Below are 16,832 nucleotides of genomic sequence, written 5' to 3' on the forward strand. Positions count from 1 at the left end.
TGGCCCCTTCTCAGTAGATGAAGCGCTCTCAGACCATTCAATCCGACAAGCTCCTGGAGGCTCGTGGTACTAATGGCTGCAGCAGCTTTCTGAGAAAATCCCACTGACGTGGGAAGGGGGTGCTTCAGCTAAGAACTAGAGAAGTAAGGGCATGACAGCCATTTCAGAATAAAAGTCAAAGTGGAAGAAAGAGAGACCAACTGGGGAAACTGTTTGGTGTGTTCAGGAGAACACAGTCACCAAGACAGGCGAGTGTGAAGGGGACCGGCATGTTCAGGAGAACAGGGCCAGCAAGACAAGGAGATCTGAACGGGAAGGCACAATTATGTGAACGAAGGTGATGCTTGCTTGGTTGCTGCTGTAGGTCCTTAGCATCTGAAACCTACATTGAAATAACATGAGACCCAGAGGGTCTCCAGAGCATCCATGCTGTAAAAGGGGAAATGTGAAGCTTTGAGAGGCTTAAAGTGCTTATTCTCGGGTGCTCAGTTAACATCTGCTGCCGGCTTCAGAGCCTAGGAGAGGAAGGGAGACAAAAACAGATGAATGTTCTGGGAGGAAGGATGACTGTGGGTCCTAAGAAATCAGAACATGAAGTTTGCCTTTCCTGAGAGCTGCGTTCCAGGAGAACTCAGCAAGCTGTTTTCTGAACAAGACTCATGGGGCCCCTGCTTCAAGGACCTGGCAGCCAAGCCAGAAGCACAGGATAACCAAAGGGAGGCATGGGCTACCTCTGGGGGAGGCCAAATAGGGGAGTGACGGAGCAGAGGAGAGCAAAGTCTATGGGATCAGAAAATAAAAAGTCAGGTGAAATATTCACTGTGAACTCCTGACAGAAGGGTGCAAGGCTTTGATCAGACACTGCAGAGAAAAGATAAGAGGAGTCGCTGAAGTCACACCAAGGATGGGCAAAAATATCCAAGGAAAGAAACCACCCAGAGCCAAAACTGTTAGGGCAGCTAGCAGAAGAGAGAACTGTAAATTCCTCCCATGCGACTCTAAACCATGGCACAGTCCCAAAAGTACTTGAAGGTATGGACTGGGGAGGATGGCCTGCCAGACCTGGTTCTATAACTTTGGGTAAAAATACTATAGTACTTCATTCATAAGGGCCATGTTTTGACTCTTGAGAAATGTGTTTTGGGTTATAGGTCTTGGATTTGAAAAGTATGTAGAGGGATGAGTTCAGTTCCCCCCTCCCCCAGTCTGAAAGTGAAGTTGATAAAAGGATTAGCTGTGGTTTCATCCTAGTAGCAAGGACACGTGAACCACAAAGACTGAAAATGTTTACTGTCTGGGCCCCAACTAAAAGTTCCTTAATCTTTGGTCTAAGATATTAATTTTTAAGAACTTCATTTTCAGTGTCTTGTTTTTGATACTTTTCTGTTCTTTGCAAGGATAGAACACCCGTCCTGGGTAAGAGTTAACTCTCCTTCTGCTCATTTGACAGCTCCTCACCAGGTGAGCCCAGAAGAGCAGGGCTAGATTAGGGACCCTGGCTTCTTCTCAGTAGGTGAGAAGAGCTTGGGTTGTGACTGCTGTTTTCCTTGTTGGATATATTTTATTGAGTAAAATGTTTATTTGCAATGAGGTCTGGGGACAAAAAAAAAACCCTCACATTTCTTTTTTTCCTGAGACAGGGTTTCTCTGTGTAGCCTTGGCTGTCCTGGAACTAGCTTTATAGATCAAGCTGGCCTCAAACTCGCAGAGATCTCCTTGCCTCTGCCTCCCAAGTGCTGGGATTAAGGGTTTGCACAAGCTCGTATTTCTTTTATGTGTGTGTGTGTGTGTGTGTGTGTGTGTGTGTGTGTGTATGTGTGTGGTGTACATGCTGGTAAACTACAAGTTGTATGTAGTGGACACACACTTGTAGAAACGAAGTTGATATGGGACATCTTTCTGGATTGTTCTCTTGTAAACAAAAATTTTTCTGTTCTGCCCTGTCTCATAGCTGCTTCCAAATAATCAATCAGAGGCTTATATTAATTATTAATGTTTGGCCAATATCTCAGGCTTATTACTAGCTAACTCTTACATTTAAATTAACCCATATATCTATGTTTTGCCACCTGGCTCAAGGCTTGTTACCTCATTTCCCATATGCCCTGTATATTTGGTGACTGGCTTATATATCTCTCAACTCTACCCTTCTTTCCCTTATTCTGTCTGGGTTTTCCAGCTAACCTTATCCTGGGCTATTGGTCAGTCAACTTCTTTATTAAACCAATCATAGCATAACTTACACAGTGTACTGGAATATTCCACAACATTCTCTACTCTTATTTATTGAGCAGAATTTCTGACTGAACACAGAACTGGCCAATTCTGGCTACTCTAGCTAGAAGCTTGCCTGAGGAATCCCCCCCCCCCCCATTCCTGCTTTCCTAGTACTGGAGTTACGAGTCAGAGATGCTTGGATTTTACTTGGATTGTGGGGTCCGAAACTCAATCTCCATGCTTGCAAGACAAGTCCTTTATCCACTGGGCCATCTCCCCAGCTGCACAGTGTCTGAGACGTCCCCCTCGCCTTCTCTCTCTCCAGGGATCACTATTTGTGTGACGTAGCGTGGGTTACGGAAGAACGAATTTCTCTGCAGTGGCTCAGGAGGATTCAGAACTTTTCTGTGATGGCCATCTGTGACTATGATAAGACCAATCAGTCGTGGAACTGTCCCGTGGTAAGATCTCACTGGAGGCTCTGCTTTTCCAACAGCATGGGACATGTGATTGGAGGGCTCCTGGTCTTGGAGATAGTGGAGGTTGGGGTTTAGTAAATGGTTGAGTCTCTCTTCTCTCTGAATCCATATTGAGCCCAGAGGCAGCAAGTCGGTCTTGCCTGTCAGACACGTGCTATGGGGTGGTGCTCACTTTTCTGTTCTGCACACTAGTCACCGTGTGCTGGTTGTGAAGATGATCACCTGGGAAGGGGAGAAGGAGTGACTAGACACCCAGCCGACAGGATTTGATGTCTGTATTAAACATCAGGAAGAGGACCAGAGTCTCCTGATGACAGCTGTTTTAACAGATAAAATATAGAGGATGGGAAATGACCGGCAGGGTGTGTGGGAAACAAAATGAATACCAGGAGGGTACGGATCCTGTGCTGGACCATAACCATCTCTAAGCGGAAAGCCGATTTGGAACTCAAGCAAATAAGCATTGGCCTGAGAGGGTGGTGATGCTGCGGGAAGGGGAGTGTTGATCCAGCTGATGTGCAGATGGCCCCAGGCAGGACACCTTAAAGTCTTTCTAGTCTGAGGATTTCAGCAAAACCTCCTTGAGAGCCAGCGACCTGAGGACAGGCAGGCGCTAAAGCCTTGCAAGGAACGTGCTATGACCACTTTGTGTCTCCTTGTCAGTTCTGGCCATGTTACACACTGGTAACATGTTCTGGTCTGTGTTCCACACTCCTCCCCGCTCTCGTCCTTGATGGGCGCAGGGAAGATTCTCACCTGAGAACTTGAGTGATACTCCCTGTCTTGACTCATGTATGTATTTATGTGAGAAGCACTATGTTTTCTACCTTGTTGCTAAACTATGGGATTCTTTTTTTTTTTTTTTTAAATTTAACTAGACAGCCTGTACTTCCCAAAAATGTTTTTGTTCTGATAGGGAGTGAGGTTGTGAAGCTATGCTGTGAGGCCTTCTATGTATTGAACGCTTATAATACAGCAGGCTCAGTGGAACCTGGGGCTCAGTGAGGTCAAAAGGTGCTAAAGTCATAGGACACATCTGAACTCAAGCTGCAAAGCCCAAACTGTTCGCTTTCTGCTGGCTCATCCCAGTGTCAGGATATTGCGTCATAAGAATCTTTCAGATAGCAGATACCCTGTTGGAGTCGGGTGGAACAAGACAAGGGAACGGCTTGGGGGAAGAAGATGTGTAGCCATATAGGATAAGATGTCCTATGTGGACAGAGAAGGGAGAAAGGTCCCTCTAAGCTGAGCATTGTGCAAGGACATTCATGGTGGGCAGCTCGGAGCATGGAGGGACTGAATGCACTCACCCCCTGAGCTGGAGGTGAGGCTAGAGACTTAGGTTTGGGCTCAGGAGCCATGCCAAGGTGTTTGGATTTACCTTGTAAGGGTGGGAAGCTGCTTTAGGGTTCTGATGAAGAGTATATTGGGAATAGAGCCGTCTGTTGATACGATGAGCTAGGGTCTGAGCAGGGAGGATAATGGATCAGAAGGAATAAAAGTTAACATCCAGTTAGGAGACTGTGATGGTAGACCAGGGGAAACATCCTACAGACAGGACTGATGGATGTAGCCATAGAGGACAGAAGAGCTGAAGAAAGGGGCTCTGGGGGTGGGGGTTCATGAGAAGAGAGCAAAAGGCGTAGGGATCGAGACTGAGTAGCTGGAAAGGAAGGGTCTATGAATATGCTGGAGGACTAGAGGAAAGCAAAGGGCCTCATCCAGCTCTGTTAGCTTCAGGACAGCTCCAGATCAGAGCTCCAGGCAACAGAGGTGAATGATCAAAAGCAATTACATGGGGGAAAAAATACTAACATAAATAGAATTATAGAATGAGAGATTGTTTCCAATTATTTTATCATAAGTGTAATTTCATTTCTAGTACGTTTTGTGGGGCTAGGGATGCAGCTCAGTTGGCAGGATGCCGAATTAGCATGCCCAGAGGCCTTGGTTCGATTCCCAGCAGTAAGGATAGTCAGCATAGGGGTGGTCTCATGCAATCCTCGCACTTGGGAAGCTGAGACAGGATCAGAAGCTCAAGGCTTTGGCTATATTGTCAGTGTGGAGGACAGCCTGGGACGCATGAGACCACGTTTTAGTAAAGGAATGGATTTCCCCGTTCCCTTTGAAGCACTGAGCTGTCCTCTCTCTCCACAGGCACAGCAGCATGATGAGATGAGCGCGACGGGCTGGGTCGGAAGAGTAAGTGTTCCGCGTTACGGATTTTATAATATTTCCAGACTGCTGCTCAGAGCTGGTTAACGCGCAACTGTCCCGTAGTAAGGCACTAGGTTGTCACGGGTAGAAATGCGAGTTGCGCCACTTCTCAGAGTGTTAGCTGTGCTTCCTACGGTGACTGGACTGCACAGCCAAACAGGTAAAGGGACAGGCGGCACATTGAGGTCAAGAGCAGAAATGACAGAACAAAGCCTGTTCTCCAGGTCAACTGGCGCTTCCCGGCATCTGAAAGGCGGCCACTCCTGAAAGGCCACCAGGATGCCGGATGTCGTCTTTGGCTCGTTGCTTGAGTTCTGCACTTTCAAGGCAGAAAACGTTTCTTAACACAGCCTGGACTGCAGCCAAGAGGAACAGAACCGACCCTATACTGTGCACGGCACACCTCTCTGGGGAACGACATCACATCCGTGTGCGTGCACGCGTTGGTAGGCACTCTGAGGAAGAGCTTTATCTGGGAAAGCAGGGTGACCCTTGGAGACTCACAGCTTGGCTCCGTTTCCATCACAGTACACGTGCATGCACTACCAACCTCCCAAGTCTGAGACCAGGGAAGAAAGCACGGGAGGTGGGGGTGCAGGGAGGGATTCTAGCCACTAGACACCTTACATGACAGGTGAAAACTGACCAGCATCCTACTTCTATGACGACTTCTATTCATCCTTCTTTAAAAGGGAAACAAAGTGACGCAAGCATTGTAAACATTTCCCGTCTTCTGGGGGGAGAGAGGTGAGGCTTCGGTCCAGGAAGACGACCCCTTTCTGCTGGGCTGGAAGCTGCCATGCACTCGCATGTCCCTTTTTTCTCCCTGCGCTGATTGGGCAGAGGGGAGGGGTTTGCCAACATGAAAAGTGGTTTCCTCCATGGCAAGAGACACGCTACACTTCCTCACGACTCTTTGAAAAAAAATATGTTTTTTCCTCTCTGTATTTAACCAGACAGATGCCACTTTTTCACACATTTCTTCTAGGCTCCACTCCATCCAGGGGAAACAGGGAAATGTATTAAAAAGATAAGGCTGTGAACATAGGTCTAGAGAGGGGAATGTGTTTGAGAGCTCTGTAATGAGAACACCAAGTGTACTGCACGCCTCAGCTTGCTCCCTAAATGAATTCGCTTTGAATCACTAAATAGATGAGGCAAGCCTTTTCCTTCCTTTCCCCAAGTGGGAGCCGGTGGGAGAGGAAACGCCAAGGGCGAAGAGAACCAAGAATTTAAAAGACCATCCCCTACCTGCTCCGAGTGTAATGACGAAACAGAAATTAAAACGCAGCCTGGTCCTTCTAGGCTGAAAGAGACGCTCTTCTATTTAAACATTATTTTCAGAGAGCTATCTTTTATTGAACTTTTTTTTAAATAAAAATTTTGTTCTACATTTCCATGTAACCATTTTTTCCTTTGTAAGTTATTGATCATCTTTAGAAAAATGAAAAGGCTTAGGATAAAAATAAGCATATGACTGCTTCCACGGGGACTCTATAACAGACATTCCTGGTGGCATCCAGTCTAGAAGCAGTTAAAGACTACGCCTGACTCTAAAGAAAAAAAAAAAAAAAGACGCAAACCTGTGTAAAAGCAGGGATGAAAATTTCCCCATACTACAAACCACTTCCAACCTGAAACAGTTAGACAGTAAGCCGTTTTCTAGAAAGTGCACTTGTGACACCAAGGAAGTTCCCTCTTTAAACAGAAGTGAATGTTAGGTTGCAGGCCCATAGGGGTGGAAGTCTCCATTATCATTCTCATGAGAAATGTCCCCAAACAACGGAAACACGTCTATGTGACCAATAAGCACTGCGGGCATTTCTCTCTTCATCCTCACGTGTGTTGCCACCAAATGATCCTGAGTTTGCCCTCTGTCCCATGTTTTCTAGTTAGGAAGACTTTCATTTCCAGACCCTCCACTAAAACACAGGTACTGGAGAGGCCTTCGGCACCCTGGAGTATGTCCTGAGATGAGGCTGATGCTGTGATAATAATAATAATAATTATTATTATTATTATTTTGCTCTGCTGTCTAGTTTAGGCCCGCAGAGCCCCACTTCACCTCTGATGGTAACAATTTCTATAAGATCATCAGCGACAAGGACGGTTACAAACACATCTGCTACTTCTCCAAAGACCAGAAAGTGAGTATACTTATACAGCAGATCCTAAGCTGACCTCTTTCCCCAGCTAGAACGACATCATTTGGTGACATTGAGCGATATGTACCAATAGACTTAATTCAGATCTTCAGTGGTGTATGGGACGCAGCGGAATAGGACACTGGTGCCCACAAAGCGACCTCATGAATTCCTGATATGGATAACTCTGCTGAACTTTGATAGGAGAGTCTAATAAATCTCATATTTACAATCCCAATCAGGATTGCACATTTATTACCAAAGGAGCCTGGGAAGTCATTGGGATCGAAGCTCTGACCAGCAATTATCTGTGAGTATATTCTAATAATCAGGAAATAGGCTGGAAACCCACACGTTATAATCACACCCTCTCGCAGAATTGCGGGAAAATCTCCCACAAAGTAGTCGATTTGGAATGTGTTCAATCTTTTTTTTTTTTCCTTTTTAACATACGGAAGCCTTAATGATTTTCACATATGCTCAGCAGACTTGATACCATGCCACCGAGCGGTTCTACCTCTTGGTCTTACCTGCTTTGCACTGGAGAGGCTGCAGACTCTCTGGGCCACCCCGAATGGCTGCAGGGCCGTTCTGGCATCCCGTTAATGTCAGACTTACATGGACCCTATGAGAGGCTGAGAAAGACAATGTTATCTGCTGGTGTTTAGCCTTACTCTTTGGAACATGGAAAGCATTGTTTAAGTGCCTATGACAGTATACATGAGCTGTTAGCAAGAGGCATGTTTCTCTCCATTGGGCTCCTGGGCTCTTCCTTTACTGGCCTCAGCACAGAGGAATTTACCGTTTCCCAGAGCAGTTTCTGAAGACTTTGCACAAGGGGCCCTGCCACGCTCCAGAATCTTCATCCCCTACATCCATGCAGTGTGTGCTATAAAAGAGAAAAGACAACACAGGATTGGTACTTGGGGCTGGGGGCTTTTGATTTCAAGCTAGTTGTCCAGTTTTTGGTGCAAAAGCCCTCCTTTAAGTTGTTGATTGCCACATCTAGCCAGGAAGAACTCCCGGAATTCCTAGATTGGAGTATTTAAAGGAGGTTCCTGCATAGGGAAGATGGAAGGAGGTAGGCTCTGGGCTGGGGTGGAGGAGCAGAGCAGCAAGTGCAGACAGGGGCACACACTCGTGCAGGACAGCCGTGTGTGTCTCTGTGCCTGGGGTAGGAAAACAGGGGATGGACTTGACATTTCTGTAAGACGTGTTCAATATATATTGCCTTTGCTTTCCTCTCAGGTACTACATTAGTAACGAAAATAAAGAAATGCCGGGAGGAAGAAATCTCTATAAGTAAGAGTGCTGTCTCTGATGTCTTGTCCTAACTGATATTACACTGGGATTGCCATAAGTACTTCTATTTACCAGTAGTATATAACTAAAACAATGGCTTTTTAAGGTGTTCATGGGCGCTTCCTAAAAATGGGAGGTCAAATTTATTGTGAATGAATGCATGTATTTTATGATGAAGAGAAAGACTCTAGAGGGTCGCTTTGGCGGTCTGAGTCTCCTGAAACCAGAGCATGGCATCGTTTAGCTTCTTCCTTCTGCCTAGCCTTTGATGACGCAATTAATCACCACTGTTGGTTTTCCAGAATTCAACTTACTGACCCCACAAATGTGAAGTGTCTTAGTTGTCACCTGGATCCAGAAAGGTGTCAGTATTATTCGGTGTCATTTAGCAAAGAGGCAAAGTACTAACAGCTGAGATGTTTGGGTAAGTTTGCACCGGCTGTGAGGAAGAGAGGATGACTGGTCTGTGGGCGCTCCTGTCCCTACTGTCCTGAGAGAGGTGGTCCTAAGGATGTCTTCCCAACACCAAGGCTTTCATCTCTCCTTTACCCCTTTGCCTTTGTAAATTTAGGAGCCCTCAAAGACACCTCAGCCCTCTCCTACCCAATCATGTCATGTGATCGTTACCTTTTCTTCCCTCTGAGTTTATTCTAAGACACCTACATGTTACAGGTTTTGAATGATTATTTTGTACATTGGCCCCTTAACTTAACAAGAAACTGTGAGTGGTGCCTGTCACCCAGGACATGCCCTGCCCTGCTCCGTCCTCGGTTGACTTTGCTACTGTTAGTATTTTATTACAAGGCAAGAAGCCTGGGCAAGGGGAGGCACAATGGAAGATTCAAGTCGCACAGTAAGTTCAAAGTACCCTTAACAGAATTCTCCTGCATCCCCCTTCTAATGCTGTGCCAGACTGCGTTTCAAAATGAGAGACGGAATCTAGATATTCTAGAAAGAATAAATAGTCAATGGCAAAGGGGAACTTGGCACTCGTTATCCTGTTTTTTTGTTTGTTTGTTTGTTTTTCTCACTGGTGTGTTTTGTTTATTATGATGCATTTCTTTAGTTTTCTTTACTATGGCTACATTTTTGCTGCCATTTCTTGAGTATGACTTTACACTAGGCACTTTGCTAAAAGTTTAATATTTAGGATCTTATTTAAATCTTAATAAACCTTTTCAAAGTACCTATTATCCTCATGTGAAGGTGTATTGGCGTGGAGACACATTGGCCTGCCTGATCCAGTGAGTCAGCAAGGATTCAAACCTAGGTCTAGCATTGCCTTCGCTGTGGTTTTTCAAGCAAATATAAACATTAAATCTATCATTTTAGATGCGTTAAGATCAAATAGCTCACAAGAGAGCTTGCGCTACATTACCTTCCACTCCACAGCTGCCACAGTTGGGATAAATAGTGAAGATATGGGCTTGCGAGAAAAACACTTTTGAATGCCAGAAAGAAGCGGCTTATCCAAGTCAGGCACTGCAGGTGCACTGCCTAGCTCGCAGACTCTCCTGAGTGGGCCCGTGAGGGGTGAGAGAGGACTCGCCTCCTCCTTGGGGAGCTGGCTCCGGAGCTCAGGGCTTGAGAGGTGGTCTGGTCAGCGTGGGGTGGCAGACAGGAAGTAGAGAAACAAGCGTAAGCTCTCATTTCAGCTGGCTGATGAGAAAACTGGGCAAGGAGATGGCAACCTGCCTCAAATGCCCAGCAGGGCAGAGGTCCTTTTTCTACCCCTTTTACCTGAGACCTGTACCTTTCTAGGAATTCCTCCTTTACTTGATTGCAGTTATTTTTAAGAAAAGTGGGGGTGAGGAGGAAGCAGCTAAGCTTCTGATCTACTGCGATAGCTCTTTTGTGTTCTGCCAGACGGAAATAGCTGGTATGTTGGAATTCTCATGTCTGCAAGCCATATTCGTCTAAAGCATCCTTTGTCACTGATTGCATCCACAGGCCCTGGTCTGCCCCGCTATACTCTGCACCGTAGCGCCGATGATACAGGTATTTTGCTATGTCTCACCATCCGCTGGCTTGTAGGAAAGCGTGGGTCTCAATAGGACCAAATATGAGATTTGTCCTTTGCGTTAGTGTCTTAGCAGTGAGTTGGGCACAAGCCTCCCTACCTGAAGTGTGCACAACCCAGTCGCTGCGCTGCACACATGCTCACTCTTGCATCACACGGTCTGAATTCTCTGCACTGTTGTGAGTTATTGCTGTTTCCTATACTTGTTTAGAGCTACGAGTCCTGGAAAACAATTCTGCTTTGGATAGCATGCTGCAGAATGTCCAAATGCCTTCAAAAATATTGGACTCCATTACTTTGCATGGGACAAGTAAGTTAAATTTCTTTTGGAATAGTGTTTTTTTTTTTTTTCATGGAAGATAACAATAAAACATAAATAGTGTGACAATTTGGTCTGAAAATATGTGTTTTTGTATATGAATCTAATTTAAAAGGTTATTTTTTTCCCATGAAACACTCAATCTCAAGAACCACTACTTTTGCTTTTTTGTGTGTTAAAGTAGGAATCTACATAAAATTTATTCTGTTGAGAGAGCACTTGGGGCAAACGTACTATTGATAGGTCAGCTCACGCAGTTGATGAGTCTGTCCCACTAGTAAGCATTAGCTGTAAAGTGAAATCACACCTGATACATTTCATCTTTGAACTCTAGAGTTAGAAAACACCCAAGATGATTATGGTAAAATATGGGGTTGTTTCTAAAGTATTCAAACTTCAGGTTTTTTGTTTGTTTGTTTGTTTGTTTTTCTGTTCTCTTTCCTTTTCCTAGTTGGCTCAGGACTGGGTGTTGAATAAGCGTAAGCATGTACTGATTACTCTCAGGCACTATTGGTCAAAATGTTAAAAAAAAAAAAACCAATAGGATTATTTGAGCTAGAGATGCTTTTTTTTCTGTTCAGATTTTTTTTCCCCTACTGAGAAACAACAACTTATGGGAAGGGGAGAAATAAATCATAATTGATAGAGTTTAATTTTTAAGTTTAGCATAATGGGATTTTGTGGAGCTGAAGAGATGGTTCAGCAGTTGGGAGCAGCAGGGACCCAGAGTTCAGTTCCCAGCGCTCATATCTGGTGGTTTCCACGGGTAACTCTAGCTCCAGGAATTCCAACCCCCTCTTCCGGATTCCCAGGGCACCAACCTTACTGGCACACAACCACAGACAGAAACACAGACACACATAACTTAGACCAATAAAAAATAAAATGTTTTTAAAGAGGAAATGAAAAAAATTATTCAACTCCTGTGATTTGTAACCAGCAGGACAGACCCTGCCTGCGAAACAGAATAACTTAACCTGCTGCTCAGAGTGAGTGTGTGTGAGAATCACCAGGGCCCTTGCTTCCAGGCGCCTTCTGACCCAGCAGGGTCCCTGTGCCTGAGACATCTTGAATGTAGAGAGTTCATTTTGACAGCCTGGTGCAGCGTTCTGCAGGAAATATGGAGATGGGATTCTATTTCTGTGGGCACACAGCGGGGAGTCCTTAAGGTTTTAGGGCCAGCGAGGCCACATGGTTAAAAGGAAATTTTCATAGGCACTGACAGAACAGGGGAGGGGAATCCATTGGACTATATTCATTTGCACTACAGGAAAGCCGGGACTCAGACAAGGCCTGAGAGAAGAGACGAGGGAGATGAGATCTTGGGACCAGAAAGAACTCCTCCTCATAGAAATATTGCACATAACAAAAAGATGGAGTTAAAAATCCCCTCTAACCGACGAGTCCTGACCAGACAAGAGAGACTGAATATAAATGAAAAATACCAGTCAGTTTGCATAATAGTTATTTAATATTTGATAAAAATTATAATAAAAAATTAAAAATTTTCTTCTTACTGACACATTGAATAGAAGCACAAAAATTAGTGTAATATAATATAATAGTATTGGACTAATGAATCTTTTCTCCGAATGATTATAAAATCAATCAAGAAACAAAAAGGAAATTAAACACAGGAAACATTTCTAGAGGCCACAATTGTTTTGAGCCTGCAGTTTAAATCCTCCTGAATAGGTGGAATTCTGTTTAGATTTATTAGGCTTATTACTTTGAGAGCAAAGAGAGCTGATTCATTCTTTTGAGATAATTTTTTTATTAGGCTGCTATCATCAAGCACAGGAGTTTCAAAGGACCCAGGGAAGAAGAGCACAGAGAATACGCAAGGCAGTTTGTTCCCCAGAAGCTGTCTTCGTTCTGTGAAAGACGGAGCTGAAATTGGGACTCTGCTTTGCGGTCTGGGATGGCAATAGGAATTATATTTAAAAAATGCTATTAAATCAGAATTTTAAAAGGAGAGTTATGGCCGACTACAAATTCTAAACAGCCTCAAGGAAATTCAAGAAGAGGAAAACATTTGGGAGGAAAATTTAGAACGTAAACAAGCAAGATAGCTAGAGAAGATGCCAACGAACAGAAGCATGAAAACAAAACATTAGGAAGCCGAAAACGCGCTTGTGTTTCGCAAGGCGCTGGTGGCTCTCATGGCTGTATTAAAAATCACTTAATTGTTTTACCACCAGAATAACCAGCATTTACAAACCAAAGAGAGTGTTTTATATCTTAAAAACATGATCCTAAGCTGACCTTTTCCGTTTTCCATCCAATTTAACAAATTGTTAAACTCTGAACACAACATTACTGAGAAATAAGGAATGAAATCTCACATGAATAATTATTTTTGCCACGCTAATTACTCTTTCTGTTTGTTTAGAATTTTGGTATCAAATGATCTTGCCTCCTCATTTTGATAAATCCAAGAAATATCCTCTGCTCTTAGATGTGTAAGTACCCAAGAGGGGGATAATTAGCAGCTAACTGCCATACTTCTCTGTGGGCACGGATTCATGAACTATCACCACTGTTTCTGTTCCTTCCTGCATCCTCCATCACTATTTCCTCTTCCCATTTTCTACTCACAAATCCCATCCTATGCTTTCTCCAGACTTAACGGACAAGATAGACACTTCTCTCTGTCATAATCATATGGTTTTCTTTGCTCCTCAGAAGTTTAAGGCAGTCCCACTGGCATTTCCAAACCCTCACCTCCAGCCTTCCTCTGGACATCGTAGCAAGCTAGAGAGAGAATGGCACTTTCGGTCTACCAAAGTTTCCATCATTGACGGGGCCAAGAAAATTCATGTTCCAAAAAAAAAAAATGTTTACTCATATATGAATGCGTGAATACGGTCTCCTGTTTAAATTTAGAATGCTACATCATCTAGTTTAAAATTAAAATAATGTGATATTTTGTCGAAATGGAAGTTCTTTCAAATTCCATCTTCAAGAAGAGGCAAGAACATTTTGGTAGAGGCACGCGTGCAGGACTTGCCTGTGGTCTGTGGGGTGGGGACAGCCAATGAGTAGGAGCCAGATGAGGTAGGAGGGAGCTATTATTAGAGAAGGTCTGTATGTACCCTGGAGTCTTGTAGACTGTGCCGAGACGACATTGAAAGAAGCGGCAATGAGCTCTAGGGATCATCCCTTAGCACACCGAGGAGCTGCTAAAGGTTGCACGCATGGCTACACGTGTGGTAGATTCGAGGCTGTAAAGATTGCAAATACAGGGTGTTAAAATTCTTGGAGTGCCGAATATCATACCTACTTCAAGTCTGTATTTCTTTATCCTTGAGGTTTGAAGGATTAGTTTTCCTTCATACTATGGTTCTCTCTACCATGATTTAAGAGTCTCAATGTGAGCAACAGCACACAAGATCTTTAGGAGAATGCAAAGCACATGATGCTCCAGTCGGAGTCCTTAAGGAAAACCCCAACCTAAGAATAAATGTGTGGACTGAGAACATAGACACTGGAATGTAGAGCTACGCTAACTGTCATTGTTATGTTTATAAGGCAATTTCCTCTACCCCCCACTATTTGATAAATTACTACTTCTATTTCTAATATTACCCAGTACTTAAAAAGTAGAATATGTTTGACAATAATGTTCAAATGCAAATCTTAGGGATGTGCTTAGAGGAAACACACAGCCATAAATAGTCATGACGTCAAATTTAACGGACTCATCCTTGATAACCCAAAGGTTACTCTGCTTTTCAGGCTCCTGGTTGAGAATGATGTATATATCTGGTCCAAAGGAGAAAAATTCTTTGTTTAATTTGGGAAAACAATAAAGTCATACGTGGTGGATCTTTTCACAGATATGCCGGTCCCTGTAGTCAAAAGGCAGATGCCGCCTTCAGACTCAACTGGGCCACTTACCTTGCAAGTACAGAAAAGATCATAGTAGCTAGCTTTGACGGCAGAGGAAGTGGTTACCAAGGAGATAAGATCATGCATGCTATCAACAGAAGACTGGGAACATTCGAAGTTGAAGATCAAATTGAAGCAGCCAGGTATGTAACTAGAGATAAACTCAAACATTATTTATTGCTCTCCTTACCTATCTGTCTGTCCATCTGACCATCTGTTTGTCTGTCTGTCTATCTATTTACAAGTTGTAAAATATGAAGAATGGGAAGTTTTGTGGGGTGAATATGTAATTCTTCTTTCCTGTAGGTTTTTTAGTACAGATAATCTGTATAGATAAAAACATGTGTCACTATAGATTTCCATGAAGTTTTAAGAAGGCTTTTTCTAAGTTTGTTTTTATATATAACTCAAGAATGGAAGTTAGCATGTACACTACCATCATCTAAGAGTGGAGCCTGGAGACCCATGGAACACACGGGTAAACTGAGGGACGAGTGGACCAAGTTAGTTAGATTTTCAGTCACTGTGGTAGGATGTCTGGCAGAAGGGACTTGAGGGAACAAGAGGACAGGTTTGTTTGGAATTGTGGTTTGGAAGATTTCGATCCACTGTCCTTAGGGACAAACTACAGTGTTCTCAGCCCTTTCTTCTGTGTATTTTGCTAACTATAATTTCAGCCACTGATTATCGCCCACATACTGAATGCTAGGCAGTCCTGAAAATTTCCCCCAAATGAGCTAGTCTTTCACCATTAAACCCGGCCTCCTACATGGGCCAAAGATAGACACGTCCTTGGCTACAGTTAAAGCAAATAATCTTCAGTTCAATTCTTAATCAAATCCTTTTCCCACGTGACTCCCAATGAACAGCGTTTGCTGCCTGTATTCCTATCCGCACCCTGATTTTCTAATCTTCCCACCACAACCGCTCATTAACTCCTGCTAACATCACTCCAGCTGCCTCCTCCAAACAGTTACCATAGATTTCTCTTCCAAAAGTTTCCGGACGATGAGATGCGGCAAGTAACAGCAATGACCCTAGCTATCTCTTGTACCAATGTCCAGTGTCAGTGAGATTTTCATTGCAATTACAAAGTCCATGACTAAACAACTTAAAAGGTGGAATTATTTACTCTGCACCGAGATTTCCACCCATAGTCTTTGGCACTGTTGCTCGTGGGCCCATGGTGAGGTAGAAAATCATAGCAATAAAACTTGTGAGCCTAGTGGATCAGCAGGCAGAACTTTCTCCTCTCCCTGTTCTTATTCCTTCTGGGCCCTAGCTGTTGGGAAGATACTGCCCACATTCAGAGTGGGTGGGTCTTCCCCTGTTGGCTGTTTCCCCATAGACACACTCAGCCATTTCTCAGTACAACCAAATTGAAAATTACTTTTAACCACCACACTGACTAAATAGTTGAACCAATCACTTATAGTCAAAACGAAGTGATAGGGAAGTTGTGTATGTATTCACCATGTAGAGAGTCATAACTATGGAACCCAAGGAGTACCACCTAGAGCCTGGATAAGGGTGACTGTCCTCTATGTAGAATGTTGTAGAGCACAGCTGTCATGAATCACAATTATAAGGGCTTCATTAAGTATGAAAACCATCTCACTCGGGCCATCCCACAGAGAAACAGAAACTGAAGTGTTTTGGACTAAAAGAAAGGAACATACTATGACAGGCAAATGGCTTTAAGCTGTAAGGAGGGGTATGCTTATTTCAAGTAACAAACAAACAAACAAAAAAAACAAAACAAAACAAAACACCAGAATTTGTCAGGGTGAGGTAGGCTTGGAATCCAGTCCATTCCAGCTCTTCTGTTCCACTGAATTCAGCTGGTTAATTGGAGGTGTAACCTTTGGGTGTCCAGCCATTAGCACAGGTGTTTGGAGACGTCTAATAAATGGGTGATTTGAGACAGTGTTGTCCAATTACGGATTGAGAAATGCGAAATTATCAATGGATGACCAGTGTGTTGAGAACAATACCTTTAAGGAAAATTAACCAAAGGAAAGAAAAGATGTTAGATAAATATTCCTAAATGAACGAAATTCCCTTGTGCCAAAGTTAATCACTGACCATTTTCTTTAAAAAGTCGAAGAAATTTTAGGTTAAAGAAAGGATAAGTTAGAGGTTTCACTATTGTAAAGTTAAATTTCTATCTAGCAAGACTGGTCATCTCTCTATGAGATTTGAGGTATAAAAGTTCTAAAATTACCAAATTCAGTATTTATAAA

General features: G+C 43.6%; 2 protein-coding genes across 2 annotated transcripts in view; one reads left to right on the plus strand and one right to left on the minus strand.

Annotated features, from left to right (window-relative positions):
* Gca (grancalcin) overlaps positions 1-16,832 on the minus strand; it is a 325,199-nt gene that overhangs the window by 304,633 nt on the left and 3,734 nt on the right. The gene's annotated exons all lie outside the window — the stretch shown is intronic.
* The window catches only part of Dpp4 (dipeptidyl peptidase 4), a 74,151-nt gene that overhangs the window by 39,619 nt on the left and 17,700 nt on the right, over positions 1-16,832 (plus strand). The window contains 10 exon segments of the mRNA XM_050122450.1: positions 2,543-2,678; positions 4,854-4,898; positions 6,953-7,060; positions 7,300-7,367; positions 8,306-8,359; positions 8,662-8,783; positions 10,310-10,357; positions 10,591-10,689; positions 13,091-13,160; positions 14,538-14,732. Of these exon segments, the coding sequence (XP_049978407.1) occupies positions 2,543-2,678; positions 4,854-4,898; positions 6,953-7,060; positions 7,300-7,367; positions 8,306-8,359; positions 8,662-8,783; positions 10,310-10,357; positions 10,591-10,689; positions 13,091-13,160; positions 14,538-14,732 (945 nt within the window).

The sequence above is a fragment of the Alexandromys fortis genome, unplaced genomic scaffold (assembly GCF_014885135.2).
Source record: "Alexandromys fortis isolate MF-2015 unplaced genomic scaffold, M_Fortis_MF-2015_v1.1 scaffold_8_9099976_23576923, whole genome shotgun sequence".
Lineage (NCBI taxonomy): Eukaryota > Metazoa > Chordata > Mammalia > Rodentia > Cricetidae > Alexandromys > Alexandromys fortis.